The 15550-nt window shown below is 50.1% G+C and overlaps 1 protein-coding gene across 1 annotated transcript in view; it reads right to left on the minus strand.

Moving 5' to 3' along the window:
* Positions 1 to 15550, minus strand: part of LOC135892785 (junctional adhesion molecule A-like) — an 89451-nt gene that overhangs the window by 53218 nt on the left and 20683 nt on the right. Inside the window, exon 2 of the mRNA XM_065420584.1 lies at positions 8512 to 8571. Coding sequence (XP_065276656.1) covers positions 8512 to 8548 — 37 coding nt within the window. The 5' untranslated portion in view covers positions 8549 to 8571. The remainder of the gene's footprint in view (positions 1 to 8511; positions 8572 to 15550) is intronic.

The following is a 15550-nucleotide window of genomic DNA, read 5'->3' on the forward strand; positions in this document are numbered from 1 at the left end:
TGGTCCCTTCTGGCCGTAGAAATCTACCATTTCTTGAGGGCTACCATCTTAAAGTCACATGGGTCTGAAAATGCAGCCTAGTGCTGACATGCAATACTAAAATCACTGGAACAAAAACATTAACGAGCTTTTTCGTTCACTTTGTGCATTTGGCAGCACTTTGGGTATAGTCCGTTTCAATGCTGCCTTGTCTGGTCAGTTTATGTGGGTCTTTCAATCAGCAAAGGGGCAGAAATTCACTTATGAAAGCTTAAAATAGGAAATTAATTGTGAAGCTGCAGAAACTAGCAGGGACAAGAATTGTATCTGAATCTACTGGGAACTCATTGAGATTTACTAGATTACAAATCAGTGTTCCTGTAAGTGTCAATCCAAAATTAACAATAAATTAGAAAACTGACATCATAGTGACAGCCCGAAGGAGAGTGGAGCTACATTTCGCTCCTTCTTGAATGCCTGGGAGACTAGAGATGGAGTTATCACGGGCAACTGACATTTAAAAAAAAAAAAAAAAAAAAAAAACCCAGGGGTAAAATTTTCAAGTCACTTGGGGCCAGATTTTCAAAGGTATTTAGGTACCTAAAGATGCAGGGAGGCACCTATTGGGATTTGTAAAAGTGAAAGCAATGGGAGTTATATTTCTAGCCCACCTAGGTGCTTTTGAACACCCACTAGGCACCTATCAATAAGCACCTAAATACATTTGACAATCTGGCCGCTTAGGCACTTGTTTGAAAGTTTTACCCTAGATTTAGTAGTTCAACTTGCCAGAGGCCATTCCCGATTCTGTACTAATTCAGTCATCTTGTTAGGGCTCAGTCATTATCTCCACCCTGAACCTCATCTTTATGCTCTGATACAACAGCTATTAAGCCCCAAACTTTCAACTACATTTCATCTGAGACATGGACACTGGAATCTCTGGAACAAGAAGTACTTGAATTTCAAAGATTCAATACTCACCAAAACTACTATAGTATTGCTTTGAGTGCAGAAAGACTCCAAGTGTATTTACTACTGGAGGGAACAGTTTCTTACCCTACAGTAGCTGTGATTCTTCGAGATTTAGTCAGTGTGGATCCCACAGAAGGTGCACATGTGTCTCATGTGCACGAGTTCAGATATTTTGAATAGCAGTATCTGTTCAGGGCTGTAGTAGACAGAGAGAGCCTGGAGCACTGGGCCTGGTGCAAGATCTGTGTCCTGACCCAGAGGCTGTGAACCAAAGTCAGGCCGTGTATTAAAGCAGATGCTTGTAAGTTCACTATTCAGTACGTGAACTTGTCAAAGTTGTTGCTAGTGTACTAGGCACTAGATATTTATGTAAATATATTCCAGCTAGTACAGATAAACCATCTGATCTTGTACTAGATTGGGGTGTGACAGAATTATGAATAGGGATATTTTCTCCAAGACATCAGGAACAAGGGGAGGTAAAAAACAGAGGTCATGGAACATAAGGTGGTACGTAAGTTATTTATCTCAGCCTACAAATGTCGGGGTACCTCGCCTTAACACTTTGTGTGGCCTGGGGGATAGCAGAGACTGCTGCTGCTGACCAGGCACTCATGTGTTAGTGTACCTGTAACCACAGAGCTAGGGCACTAGGACTGTGCCCTGAGGGCAATAAACCTGGCCGAGTGCCTTTGTCACCTTACCATGCCAGTGGTCATTCTTTATGAAAAACATCGAGGTCCGCTGAATGAGCATTATCTGCTGTTAGTACTGGTAACACTGAAGCTCCAAGGACTGAAGCACTGAGCAGCCTGAAGAACGTTACCAAGGCAACGACATTTCAGCCTTCGACATCATTTAACAAGGGCCACGCATGACCTTCAGCTTCCTCACAACTCAAAGCCCTCTCGCGGTCCCTTCCAGTCCTAGAATCTATGAATTAGCTGATGACTCCGAAACTGGCAATGGAAGGTGGCTCGTGGGATCCGCCCTGACTGCAACATCTCGAAGAACCACAGTTACTGCAGAGTAAGGAACCAGACTGTTTTCTAAAAGTATCTGTCGGTGTCGATTCCACTGTAGGTGACTGGCCATCAGTGTCCCCTCTGGATAGTGGGAACGAAGAGAGCCAACTGCATCAGTCAAATAGGGATTGTAATACTGCTCTCCCAAACTTTACATCTGCCCTGGCAGCTAAGTCCAATGCATAATTCTTGACAAAAGCCAGTGTTCTGTATCAGGATCTCCTAGACTTGTCTAAGACAGTCCATCTGTGTCATTCACCCAGCCAACATCCGGGCAGTCAGGTGCAGGGACTTCACGTCTGGACAGAGTATCTGGCCAGGATGCTGGGAGATCAGGTCTGGACAGGACTGGTGGCTGAATGGACACTGGCAAAAGGTCCATTGGCCAAAACTGCCTGGGCCAGTTGGGAGCTACACGAATGATTGTGGCTTTGTCTCTTGATTTTGGAAATCATGCCGAGACCAGGGGAATCAGAGGAAAGGCAAACAGGATACCTGGACTCGATTGCAGAAGAACAGTGTTGGGAAATATTGCCAGGCTCCTGCCCACTTTAGAACAGAAATGCTGACTCTTGGTGTTTTCCTGGGTGACAAACAGGTCTATCACAGGAGTTCCCCAATGGTGGAATCTTGGCGCAATCATGGATCTCTGCAGGGACTACTCCCGACTAGCTATGGATTTTCTGCTCAGCAAGCCCACCAGGTTGTTGCCTACTCCTGGGAGATGGAGAGCCATTGGGGTTATCCTGTGTCGGCGGCACCGTGTCCAGAGCTTGAAGGCATCCCCATAGGGGAGACACGTGTGCACCTCTTTGCTTGATGATGTAGTGTGTCGCAGGTCTGGTCAGTCAGGATGTGCATGGTGGAGTTCGGGAGAGCAGGTAGGAAGGTTGCACAACCTTCTTGTTTATCAGGTGTTTTACTGGGGAAAAAGACCAACTTGAGCCTGAGCTAGAGCAGCCGCAGGTGAAACCTGGCAAGCGATGTCATGTATGTGTACGTTAACATATGTCCCCACAGCTCCAGACACATCCGCATTGTCACAGTCTGGTTTGATTCTATCCCAAGTACTAAAGACTACCCCTGTCTCCAGGAAGGCTCACTCTGACTGATCCAGAGTCAGTCAAGGCTCCTGGGAACTCTATTGCCTGTGGTGAGATAAGAGATTTTTTCCCCTAGCTCATCAGGAGGCCCAGCTGAGAGAATAGGGATAGTGTGTAGTCCAGGCTTTCCGCCATTTCCTCCTGGGATCTGCCCCCATCATCCAGCCGTCGAGCTGAGGGTAGAGGTGAATGAGCTGTTGCTACCGCGAGGCACTTTGTGAAGACTCGTGCCACGGAGAGTCTAAAGGGCAGAACGTTGCACTGATAATGATGGGGCCCCCACTGTGAGCCCTAGGTGCTTCTTGTGAGCTGGATGGATAGCGACGTGGAAGTACATGTCATGTCAGCAGAGAGCCACCAACCAGCCTTGAGCCTCAAGAGATGGGATGATGGAGGCAAATGTCACCATCCTGAATAGGATACAGTGTTGTATATGTCCAATCTTCTCATGTCTAGGATGAAGCTTGGATAGGACGAAAACTCCTTTCTTCTTCAGAAGAAGAAAGAACAGGAGTATAATCCTCTTCCCCAGTACTCCATAGGTACCTACATGCCATAGAAGAGATGAAGCAACTAGTACACTTCTGTTTGTAATAGGTTCTCATTACAAGGATCCCTGAAGAAGGATAGGGCAGGGGGTAATGCGTGGAAATGGATAGGGGAGCCATGGACAATTTCTAATGTCCATTTATTGGCTCGGATGGCTGCCCAGGCCCAGTGGAAAGGCAGTTCCTGAAGGTGGACGCAGGCTCCACACTGACTCCAATGCAACTCCCAATGCTCCTGTCAAATCTGCTGCCTCAGAGGGAGTCTGGTGCACAGAGGTGATGGGTGTCCCCAGGAGTATCTGAGATTCTCTTTGTGGGTAACTCTGGCTGTCAATCCCACTAGTAGGATGGTGTCCTCTGCCTCTGCTTGGGCTGCTACTTGTAAGGGTTCCTTTAGGTGTGTAAATCCCTAAGAATCACAGAGCTTTCCTTGAGGGACTGGAATACTTCGTTTGTTTTCTGCCTGAAGAGCTCCATCCCATTAAAGGGCAGGCCATCTATTGTGGCCTGTACCCACGAGGCTGTCTCAGTGACGACCGTGGCCATACCAGATGCGTTCTTGGCCGCCTGTAGGAATGCTCTCACGACCATCTGGCCTTCCTTGATTAGTTCTTTGAACTCTTCCTTGTTATCTTGAGGGATCTTGGATAGGAAGGGAGTGACCCTCTCCTAATTGAGATAGATGTATTTGGTGAACAGAGCCTGGTATTTGCCAGCTGGAGGGAGGCTGATGAGTATGCCGTATGTCCATGGAGATCCAACTTTTGGGGTCTTTGTCATTAGGCATGCCTTTCGTGGACTGTGATTTCTCCTGTGCTGAAGGAGCCAGGAACTCTGCATTTGAATGGACATAAGTGCGTTCAAAACCCTTTGGGGGCACTGGTATCTGTTCGCCACCCTTTTCAAAGTGGGAGGAAAAGTGCCCGGCATTTGCCACAGTCCTTTAGCCAGTTCCAGGAGCCCCTTGTTAATAGGAAGGGTGATTCTGGCCAGCATCATGGTGCTCAAAATAAAGACTTCTCTTGTATAAATGTAGTCCCAGTATCCAAGGTCTCTGCATGCAGAAAAGGAGGTCTTGAAAAGTTTTAAATTCAAATCAATCGCTGGGGCCGGGGCTGGTGTCACTGCCTTGTCCTTGAGTGGAGATGGGGGTCGTTGCGATCCCTCCCTTGCTTCCTGCTCTTGCGGGCCCATGTGTGGTTCTGGTGTGGGTGGCCTGGTTAACGATGCCACTGGGGAACGGGATCGCCTCCTTTCTGGAAACATGGGAGAGGGAATCTTGCTCCCAGACACAAGAGCTGATGGTCCCCAGTAAGGCTAAGGTGACGTCGTATGGGTACTAGGCTCCCCAGCCACCTCTTTTGGGTCTGTGACATTATCTGATTAAAATATGACCATGTAAACCATTGTTGCTACCACTGTTCTAGAACTGCAGCAAATCTTATACAAAGTATGACACATGGCCAGAAAGGGTTAAGCAGCTTGCAGGCTATATAATCCAAAGCCAACCTTTAGAGAGTTAGAAGAGTATGCAAATGGTAATTAGGGCCATTCCATGGTAGATAGATTTGCATTTCAAAGTTCTAGCCTATGTTGTTAGAAATTAAAGGTGATACTAATTTTATGTTTACTTATATCTGTTTACATGGCTAACATTAAACAAGTCAGTTCCTGTCTGTCACTATAGCTGAGGGGTAGGCAACCTATGGCTTGCGTGCCAAAGGCGGCACGCAAGCTGATTTTCAGTGGCACTCACGCTGTTCGGCTCTTGGCCACTGGTCTGGGGGGCTCTGCATTTTAATTTAAATTTTAAATGAAGCTTCTTAAACATTTTAAAAACTTTATTTACTTTATATATAACAATGGTTTAGTTATGTATTATAGACTTATAGAAAAAGACCTTCTAAAAATGTTAAAATGTATGACTGGCACGCGAAACCTTAAATTAGAGTGAATAAATGAAGACTCAGCACACCACTTCTGAAAGGTTGCCAACCCCTGCTATAGCTATTGATTCAGAGATCAAAAGGGGATATTAACATTTAGATGAGTCTTGGGTGAAATAATGTCACTGTCTATATGTCACTTTAAAGTTTGTGATAGACTGCCTAATGGATAAACTGCCTTATGTAAATCCATGTAGCTAATTACCTGTAATGCTTAGGAAATAGCTCCACTTCAAAGTATCCGTGATTGCCTATTGTTCACCTAAGGGCCCCGAACTGTAAAAATGCCTTGGGTCCCAATCCTTTTTTAATCTCAGATCTGCTTGATGCTTCATGCAGGGGAAGCTTAAGCCCAAGACAGACCCCAGTCCTGACTGGACCACCCTGAATATAAACATTGGACTAGAACCTATGCACAAATTCTGAAAGAACTCTTTGCAACTACAAAGCTCACCATCTCTGCTATGAATCTGAATCTCAAGAACTGTACTCATGACTGTTTGGATACTGATCTTTTAACCAATACACTCTCTCTCTTTTCTTTTTTAATAGAGGTTTGTTTGGTTAATAAGAACTGGCTGTAAGCGTGTATTTGGGTAAGATCTGAAATATTCATTAACCTGGGAGGTAATGTGTCCAATCCTTTGCGATTGGTAGAACTTATTTATATGATGAATAAGATGTTCAGTAATCCTCATCATATCTGACTTGCGCCTCTGGGTGGAGGCCTAAGGCTGGGTTGCTTTAAGGAAACGGAGTTGTTGGCTTCTGGGTAACCAGTGAGGTGTTATAGAACCTGTTTTGTGCTGGTTTGGTAAATCTAGGTATTGGAATATCCACCAGCTTTGGGGGTTGTCTGTCCCATTCTCTGCAGTTCACCCTAATTGAGTGACCTCAGTTGGCTCCCCCCCCGGGACTCCGGTCACAGGCTCTCACTCCAAAGGAAGAGGGGGATCTCTACTCAATTTGAGCAAGGCGGAGTACATGGGTTAGGTGAGGAGGAGTATCTCTTCGAACAGCAATGCCGTCAGGCGATGTGCCATTGGGGCTGGTTCCATTAGTCTCTTCAGCACAGGGAAGATGTCTGGAGGTGATCCAGATTACTCCAGGGCAGACACCTGTGCCAAGACTGGTGCTGGGTCCCTCATTCCCTGTGCCATTCACAGCCTATGTAGACAATTCAGATGCTTGGTCCTTTGAACCGATGTTTTGTTTCCTCCTTCTGGGACCTTCCTTCACGTTTGGTGTTACATATGGGCTCTGTCCAGTCCCACGAGTGCGTCTCATCTTTATGTACAGGCACGGATGCCAGCTTTACTGCCTGGGAAGCCTGCGCCAGAGTGACCGATGCGGACACCAGGGCCATCCGTGCCAAGAGCCTCAGTACCGCGGCTTTCGGTACAGAGGCCTTTGCCAATATTGAAGTGGTTGGCATCAAAGTCACTTGTGCCAGCTCTGCCGATATTCTCTTCGCCTTCTGTCCAGCGCTCAATCCTGGAGCATGACCTATGCTCAAGAGAGCGCTGGCCGATACCGGCTTAACTAGCCTGACACTGGTAATGGCCGTCACTTCTGTGTCTGAAGTGACCCACGTGGACTGCTCCAGCATACGCCGCCTGAGCAGAGCGTCCCTGGATTTGCGGGTCCTGGATGAAATGGACTTGCCCACAAAGCACTGATCCGGGAGGTGGCTCTCCCATAGGCAGAAGCTGCCTTGACTGTGTCCATCCTTGACAGGCATGAGTCCATCACAGGATAGGCAGATTTTGAAGTCCACCTTGAGACGTGGCAGCTTGCATGAGGTATGAGGGGGTCCTCACTTTTTTTTTTTTTTAAATGTCCACATGAAAGGAGTGTGAAGATGAAGATTTTTTCACAAATCTGATTTAAAAAAATAACGTGTTCAGTTAGGGGAAACAGTGGGCCAGGCGCTCGCTCGGTCCCGTCTTGCTGCCATGGGCATCAAAGGGAAGTGAGGGAGGATTGCGTCTGCTCTGCCTTTTACGCCCTTAAACAGGAGCACGAAGGGGGTGAGAAGGAGGGGGGGAGAAGATAAGTGGCTCCAACAAGCTCAGCTATTCAAAAGAAACCGAACTCATGCCCACGAGACGCACGTGCAACTGCAGTGGAATCCACACGGACACCAAGTCGAAGAAGAGCTGACCTTCCATCATCTTAGGAACAAGCGGTCATGACTAGATCACATTCAATACGTGCAAAGAGAATCACATCTAAACCAGTAAAATAAATAAAATATATATATATGAGAGAGAGAGACAGACACACACCGCTTGTGCTTTACAAGGGACCGTTTCACAAAGCTGAAAACAACTGAACCAAACCAGCTGGCAGGAACCAACCCAGTCTTTGCAGTTTGTGAGCTCCGAGCCATCAGTGCTCCTAAAGATCACTACACTGACTTCTGCTGGAAGGAAGCAGGGCCACAGTAGCAGTTTGTCAGGGTGAGCGCTTGAGCACAGACACTACAGCGAGGGAGGGATTCTCGTGTCACTGTAGTTAACCCACCTCCCCGAGAGGCAGTCGCTAGCTCAACGGAATAATTCTTCATTCACCTAGTGCTCTACACCGGGGCTTAGGTTGGCATAGCTGTCTCTCCGGGGGGTGGATTTTTCATACCCCTGAGAGCTGTTGCTATGCCAATGTAAGTTTTCAGTGTAGACCAACCCTCAGCCAGAGATCATTCCCCAGCTGGGAAAGGCCAGTGGGTGGAACTACACCTTGACTGCACAGGCAGCAATCAACAACTTCTCCAGCACTGGCAATTTTTAAATCAATCGTTTTTTCAGAAGATCTGCTCTAGTTCAAACAGGAATGAATTCAGGGAAGACCTATGCCGTGTGTTATCAAGGAGGTCTGACTAGATCATGGTGACCCTTCCGGCCTTTGAATATATAATTTAGCACTCTGCACTTACGGTCATTCTCAGGCACTTGAATGGTTTGTGTGTCCATCACCTGGGCTGATATCAAGGACCCTATGGGAAGGAGAAAAAAACGATTAGGAGAGAGGTTTGTTTAGAAACCACAGAACCCAAGTGATCCCAGAGACAGCAGAACAGCTGCCAAGCTCAACCCCACAGAGATTCATCTCTCCTATGAAGGATCAACACCTTAAGAACATTCTTTTCTACCTCATTTTCTTGGAGAACTCTTAGCCTTACAGTAGTTGCCAAGGGTCTGCACCCCATTACAGGAAAGGGGTTTTAGTCAGACTGCTTCAAGCTTTGCTTTCTGGTTGGTTTTTGTTAAGACAAAGTCAAATGTTTGTATTCGGTAAGGCCTTACGACGCTGAACAAGGATCACTAGGACAACTAGGCTACACACTGCACGCGTACAGACTAGTCCCTGCCCCAAAGCGCTTGCAATCTAAAAAGAACAGGAGTACTTGTGGCACCTTAGAGACTAACAAATTTATTAGAGCATAAGCTTTCGTGAGCTACGAAGAAGTGGGCTGTAGCCCACGATAGCTTATGCTCTAATAAATTTGTTAGTCTCTAAGGTGCCACAAGTACTCCTGTTCTTTTTGCGGATACAGACTAACACGGCTGCTACTCTGAAACCTTACAATCTAAAGATACAGATTTCTTCCCCGCTTCCTCTTTAAACAATTGCCCCCCAAATCGCATCCCCAGTCTCAGCAGCACTCCTCCTCCCCACACAAAACCACTCAGCTTATCTCTGATCCACCGAGAAAGAGCCAAAACTGACTGAAGTGTGCACAGGCTGGTTCCTCTTCCCCAGACAGCTTTGCACTTTGCCATCGGACCAGTCATTTTTGCTTATGCCATCACAGTTTCTAGCGCTGTTTCAGAACTTTTATAGCACCTATTGCCCTTGACATGAGTGCAATTTTAGATCTATAAATACAGCGTGATTGCCATTGGGGCTGGAAGCCACAATGCCCTAGTCTTGCCAGGACCACCACCAAACACGCAGACAATTTTATATTACACTCTGAGAGCCCTGAGGTTCTGGCTCCGACGAACAGCAAGTTTCAAATGGGATGGGGACCTCCACTGGGAAAACTCCGTGCTGGTTCTAGGCCAGAAAACAAAAGCGACCACACACGGCTAGGACGGGCTAGGACGGGGAATCTTTCCGGGAGCTGGGTCCCTGACAATTTAGAGGTTTAAAGATTCTCACCAATACTCTGAATTGTACCTGTGCCCCAAAAGGAAGCTGGTGCACTGCTCTGAACGTAGTTCTGGGCAGCAGCATGTTCCCCAACTGGAGTTTCTGGGTGAAATCCAAGAGCAGTCCTACACTGAGCTCCCTCCAGCCAGGAGAGGCCAAGGGCACAGACGCGATAAATCGACCCCCGAGCGCTCTCCCGTCAACTCCTGTACTCCACCGGCGTGAGAGGCACATGCGGAGTCGACGGCGGAGCGGCAGCAGTCGACTCACCACAGTGAAGACACCACGGTGAGTAGATCTAAGTACGTCGACTTCAGCTACGTTATTCCTAGCAGAACCGCTGGCACTTCCTGTTGCTCTGCGGCGCGAACAGGTCTATGTGGGGCGAGCCCCCCCTCTGGAAAATCGAGTGTGCGATGTGCAGCCTGAGGGACCATTCGTGATCGTGAAACCAGCGGCTGAGGCGGTCAGCTAGCTTGTTTTGTGCTCCTGGAAGGTGCGACGCCTCTAGGTGTATCAAGTGGGCGATGCAAAAATCCCACAGCTCGAGGGCTTCCTGGCACAGGGGAGAGGAGCAAGCACCACCCTGTTTGTTTCTATAGAAACATCGCTGCAGTGTTGTCCGTCAGCACCCACACACATGCGCCCTGCAGGTGGGCTAGAACGCTTGGCATGCCAGACAAACCGCCTTCAGCTCCCTTACATTGATATGCAGCGATAATTCTGTGTGGGACCATAGGCCTTGGGCTCTGATATTGCTCAGGTGCACTCCCCAACTGAGCGCTGAGGCGTCCGTGACTAGGGATAGCGTAGGATGGGGTTTGGCAAAGGGTACTCCCGCACAAACAACGTGTGGTTGCAGCCACGAGTGGAGAGATTCGAGGATGCGAGGGGGGAGCACAACTATCGTGTCCTGCGGGTCCATGCCCAGCCTGTGCACCCGCGCCAACCACGCCTGGAGGGCTGGACCATGTATCTGCAGGCTGCCATATGCCCCAATAGTTTCATGCAATTTCTGGCCGTGGTTGTGGGAAACCGGCGAAGGTTTTCGATGATGTCCGTGAGTGCTTGGAAGCGCAGCTCCGGCAGGAACGCCCTCGCCTGCATGGAGTCCAAGAGAGCCCCTATGAATTCTATTCTCTGAGTTGGGGCCAGTGTGGATTTGGGCACATTCAATATGAGGCCCAGCCTGTGGAATGTGGCCTGGGGCAAGGACACATGCTCTGCGGCCTGTGCTTGGGACTCTGCCTTGATGAGCCTGTCGTCTAGGTACGGGAATACTTGCGCCTGACACTGCCACGACTGCCATACACGTGGTGAATACCCGGGGGGCCGCCGAGAGCCCGAACGGGAGCACCCTGAACTGCTAGCACTGGCCACTGACCATGAATCGTCTGTGGGCCGGGATAATAAATATATGGAAGTACGCATCTTTCAAATTGAGGGCTGCGTACCAGTCCCCCGGATCCAGGGAAGGAATGATGGTGGCCAGAGAGATCATGCGAAACTTCACCTTCCTTATGAATGTGTTGAGATCTCGCAGGTCCAGGATAGGCCGGAGCCAACCCTTGTCCTGGGGGGGGGGGGGGGGGAAGGAGATCAGGAAATAGCAGGAGTAGAACCCCTTGCCTCTGAACTCCTGAGGAACCTCCTCTATTGCCCCTAGAGCGAGGAGTGATTGCACCTCCTGCAAGAGGAGTGCTTGTGAGAAGGGTCCCTGAAAAGGGACAGGGATGGGAGGGAACAGAATATCCCACCCCTACCGTGCTGAGGACCCAACGAGAGTCGATTCACGGGGGGGGGGGGGGGAAGGAACAGAGAGACTGAAACTGATGCTCCATCCTTGGGCGCATCTTCAAAAAGTTTGGCTTCAGGCCAGGGGGCTGTTTGGCCGAACCCTGGCCTTGGCCTGAGGACTGTGGCGGGCCTCCTATTATTTCTGCCCCGTCTCCTTGACGAGTCTCATCTACGATGCCCAGAGTAGAAGCGGGACGGGGGCTGAGGCTTAAAAGGATCCCCAAAGACTTCAAAGTTGCCCGCGAGTCCTTAAGGCTGTGCAGGCGAGAGTCTGTATTTTGGGTGAACAGGCCTGCACAGTCAAAGGGGAGGTCCTGTATTGTGTTCTGGACCTCAGGTGGTATCCCTGAGACCTGGAGCCACGCACTGCACCTCATTGTGATGGTGGCGATGGTCCGAGCCCACAAGTCCACCGCGTCTAACACAGCCTGGAGGGAGGTTCTGGAGACAACCCTGCCCTCCTCAAGGAGCGCGCTAAACTCCTTGCGCGAGTCAGCCAGGAGTAACTCCTGGAACTTTGCCAACAAACTCCAAGAGTTGAAAGCATAGCGGCTGAGTACCACTTGCTGGTTGGCCACTCGAAGCTGGAGCCCCCAGTCAACTAGACTTTTCGGACAAAAAGGTCCAGTTCTTAGTGTCCCGTGACTTAGGCGCAGGACCCGGCTGTCCTTGCCGCTCTTTGTGGTTTGCCACATCGACCACCACAGTCCCCGGTTGGGGTGGGTGAAAAGGTGTTCGTACCCTTCCTGCGGCACAAAATATTGTCTTTCCAGCCTCTATACCACCCACCGCTAAAGGGGTGGAGCCTGCCAAAGCACCTTTGTGGTATTTTGGATCATTCTTATGAGGGGCAAGGCCATCCTAGAAGGACCCTCAGGGGCAAGGATGTCCACCAGCGGGTCAGACTCCCTCCATGACCTCCTCTGCCTGGAGATTAAGGTTTAGGACCACCCTCCTAAGGAGATCCTGGGGACCCTTGGTGTCCATCACTGGTAGGGTGGTGGTGCCCGCTCCTGCCTTGTCGGGCAAGGAGGCGGCGGTGGCGGCCCATGGGGACAGGGTCTTCCTGCCATTCTGGCTCTCTGGAGGTCGGGTCAGGTACCTCGGAGCCTCCCGTGACTGGAGGTGGCTCTCGTGTCACTGATGGCGCTGGATCGGGTGCTGCGCCTGAGCATGACAGCCCAGGGTCCCTGTCTCATACGGGGGTGTAGTGAGCCAGCGACGTTGCTGGGGGGGGCCCCCCATGGGGTGCAGATGCCACCGATGCCAGCCTGGAGCCCTGACCCTGGTGGTAGGCCCAAGGAGTCCAAAAGGGCCATTGGACTGGGCCCTGCCACGGGGTGGCCGGGCGACCACGGGTGCCAATGATTCCACCAGTCTGCGGTGCCAGGACCAGGAGCGGTAGTGGCGGCGTCAAGAGACGGAAGACTCGGCGTCTGACTCGGATGAGTAGTCTGTGCCCAACCACAGGAGATGGGAGGGCGCGGAGCCGGACGGTGCCGGGGAGCAGTACCAGGGTGATGGTAAGCGGTGCCGTGACATCATAGGCTTGCCACGATGATGAACCAGAGGCGGTGCCGCCATCGGTGCCGGAGCCACATGTGGTGCCGAGCTAGACGTTGTAGCCGGTGCCGCCACTGGTGCCTGGGCTTGCGGGGCCGGGGACTGTGCCGTCATGGCAATGAGGTCCCATGCTGCCTCATCGGTGTCCGGCATGGAGGGACGGTCGATGTCTTCCTCCAAATCCTCCTGAGTTAGGGAGTCCATCAGCACTGGACTCGATGGGCCTCCTGTTGGGGCCGGAGTCAACGGTGCCAGGTCTTGAGGCCCAGACCATGGGTGTCCCACCGGAGGACGCACCACGCTGGAGTTCACTCAAGGCTTCTTGACGGAGGAACGACCCCGTCCGCCTTCTTATGCGGCACCAGGGACTGCGAGCAGTGCTGCATGGTGGCACTGGCCTTATGGGTTGGGGAGCAGCACCGGTGCTCCTTGGAGGAGTCCTTCCTCAGGGCCGGGACATCCCGCACTGGGGCGCTGCGCACCGAAGATGCCAGTGCCGCTTCTGGTGCCAGCTCGGCTGGAGGGCCTACTCCGTCAGGAGGAGCTTCAAACGTGCTCTCTCTTAGTCCTGGGTATGAAGCTCCTGCAAATTGGGCACTTATCTGTCTGATGGCCTTCTCCTAAACACTTGAGACAGGCAGCATGTGGATTGCCTGCGGGCATAGGTTTCACACACCTCTCACACGCCTTAAATCCCTGTGACTGAGGCATGCCCCAGTGCCTGGGGAAACTAGGACGGGGGAGGGGAAGCCCCCCGAAGTAAGTGCAACTAAACTACAAACTACTATATAACAAACTAAACTATATACAACTAAGAAAGGGAACCACTAGGTAGGCACTTGCAAACGCAAGAGACTGAGCTGCTCCAACAACCGTCACTGGCGGTAAGAAGGAACTGAGCAAGCGGCGGGTTGGCAGGGACCTATATACACTGCCATAAAGGTGCCACTCCAGGGGTCTCCACAGCCAACCGACGGGTATCGCTAGGGGAAAATAGCTTCCTATGATTGTGCATGCAGCACGCACGTGCACGCACACCTATTGGAATGCACATGAGCAATCACTCGAAGAAGAACTCTTAGTTCCTTTCTCATGCTGCTTTGCCAGGTGTCCTGGTTCCCCAGAAGTGTGGCAGGTTTTTAATGATTTTAATGGTACCTGCTGCCCCATTTGTTTTACATTTGTTTCCTCCAGATGCCTACGACTGGCAGGCAAGTTACTACCCCCCACCAGCATGAGTATTTGAGACTTGCTAGTGATCTTGTGTGCTTCTGGAGCTTGACACATTTAGCGTGTGCTTCAAATGGATGGGATGCTTCTATAGTGGCAGTCGTCTTGGCTGCCTGATTGCTAAGAGCTAGTCTTGGCTCTGCCTTGGGCAACTCACACAAGTGCCTCAGTTTCCCCATCTGTAAGTATTCTTATACTTATCCTATCCTATCTCCTAGAACTGGAAGGGACCTTGAAAGGTCATCGAGTCCAGCCCCCTGCCTTCACTAGCAGGACCAAGTACTGATTTCCCCCCGGTTCCCTAAGTGGCCCCCTCAAGGATTGAACTCACAACCTTGGGTTTAGCAGGCCAATGCTCAAACCACTGAGCTATCCCTCCCCCCTTAAATCCCTTCTCACAAGGGGAGGCTTTCTACAGTGTCATAAGCGTGGGGGAGGTTTACAAGACATGGTTCCTCCCCAAGAAGTTCACAATCTAGAGCCCCACTGATTCCACAACCACACCGAGGTGACAGCTAAATCATGGCTCCGCTTTGTAGTAGAGACAGGTCTTGGGAGGATTCAGCCCTGTCTGGGAATGCTCTTACACAGCCCATCGGGAACAGCCAAGATCTAGTCTACACCACCAAATGTAAATCATGCTTTGATTATTCCGAGGGAAAGCTATGTTGTAACCGGGACCAGTGACTGGGCTGTTCTGTAGATGGGGCCTTAGAACCAATTTAAATGGTCATAACATCTGGCGATGAGGCACCCATGCTTATGACATTTCCTTCTCTGTCACAGTTTCTTAGCCTGGCTGTGACTTAGCCTAGTATCTACCAGGATTAAAACAGTTCCCTAACAGTTGTATCCTGTTATTTTTCCTGACCACAAAGACAAGCTATATATTTCAGAGCTGCCTCTAAATATGGTTCTTGCAGTGTTCAGGCCGGTGACACAATGGTGATTAGGTTTAAGCAGAAGACAAGGGTTAATACAGTTTAAGGTCCCATGATCAGGTTTCACTACATCTTGGTTCTTTAGTATACCTTAAATTAAATTGATTTTAACTGTATCAGTATTGCAGGTCCACCAGGGACAAAGAGCAGGATGGAGAGAGAGAGAGAGGCTAAGCTAGGCTGGTACTTTGCAAGTCAGGAGAGAAATGACAGAGGTGTAAAATGAAGTGTTAATGGACATTAGGGCTGTAATTGAATCAAGCAGAAAAAGCCTAAGCAGCAGTCTGA

This window comes from Emys orbicularis, chromosome 20 (assembly GCF_028017835.1).
Source record: "Emys orbicularis isolate rEmyOrb1 chromosome 20, rEmyOrb1.hap1, whole genome shotgun sequence".
Lineage (NCBI taxonomy): Eukaryota > Metazoa > Chordata > Testudines > Emydidae > Emys > Emys orbicularis.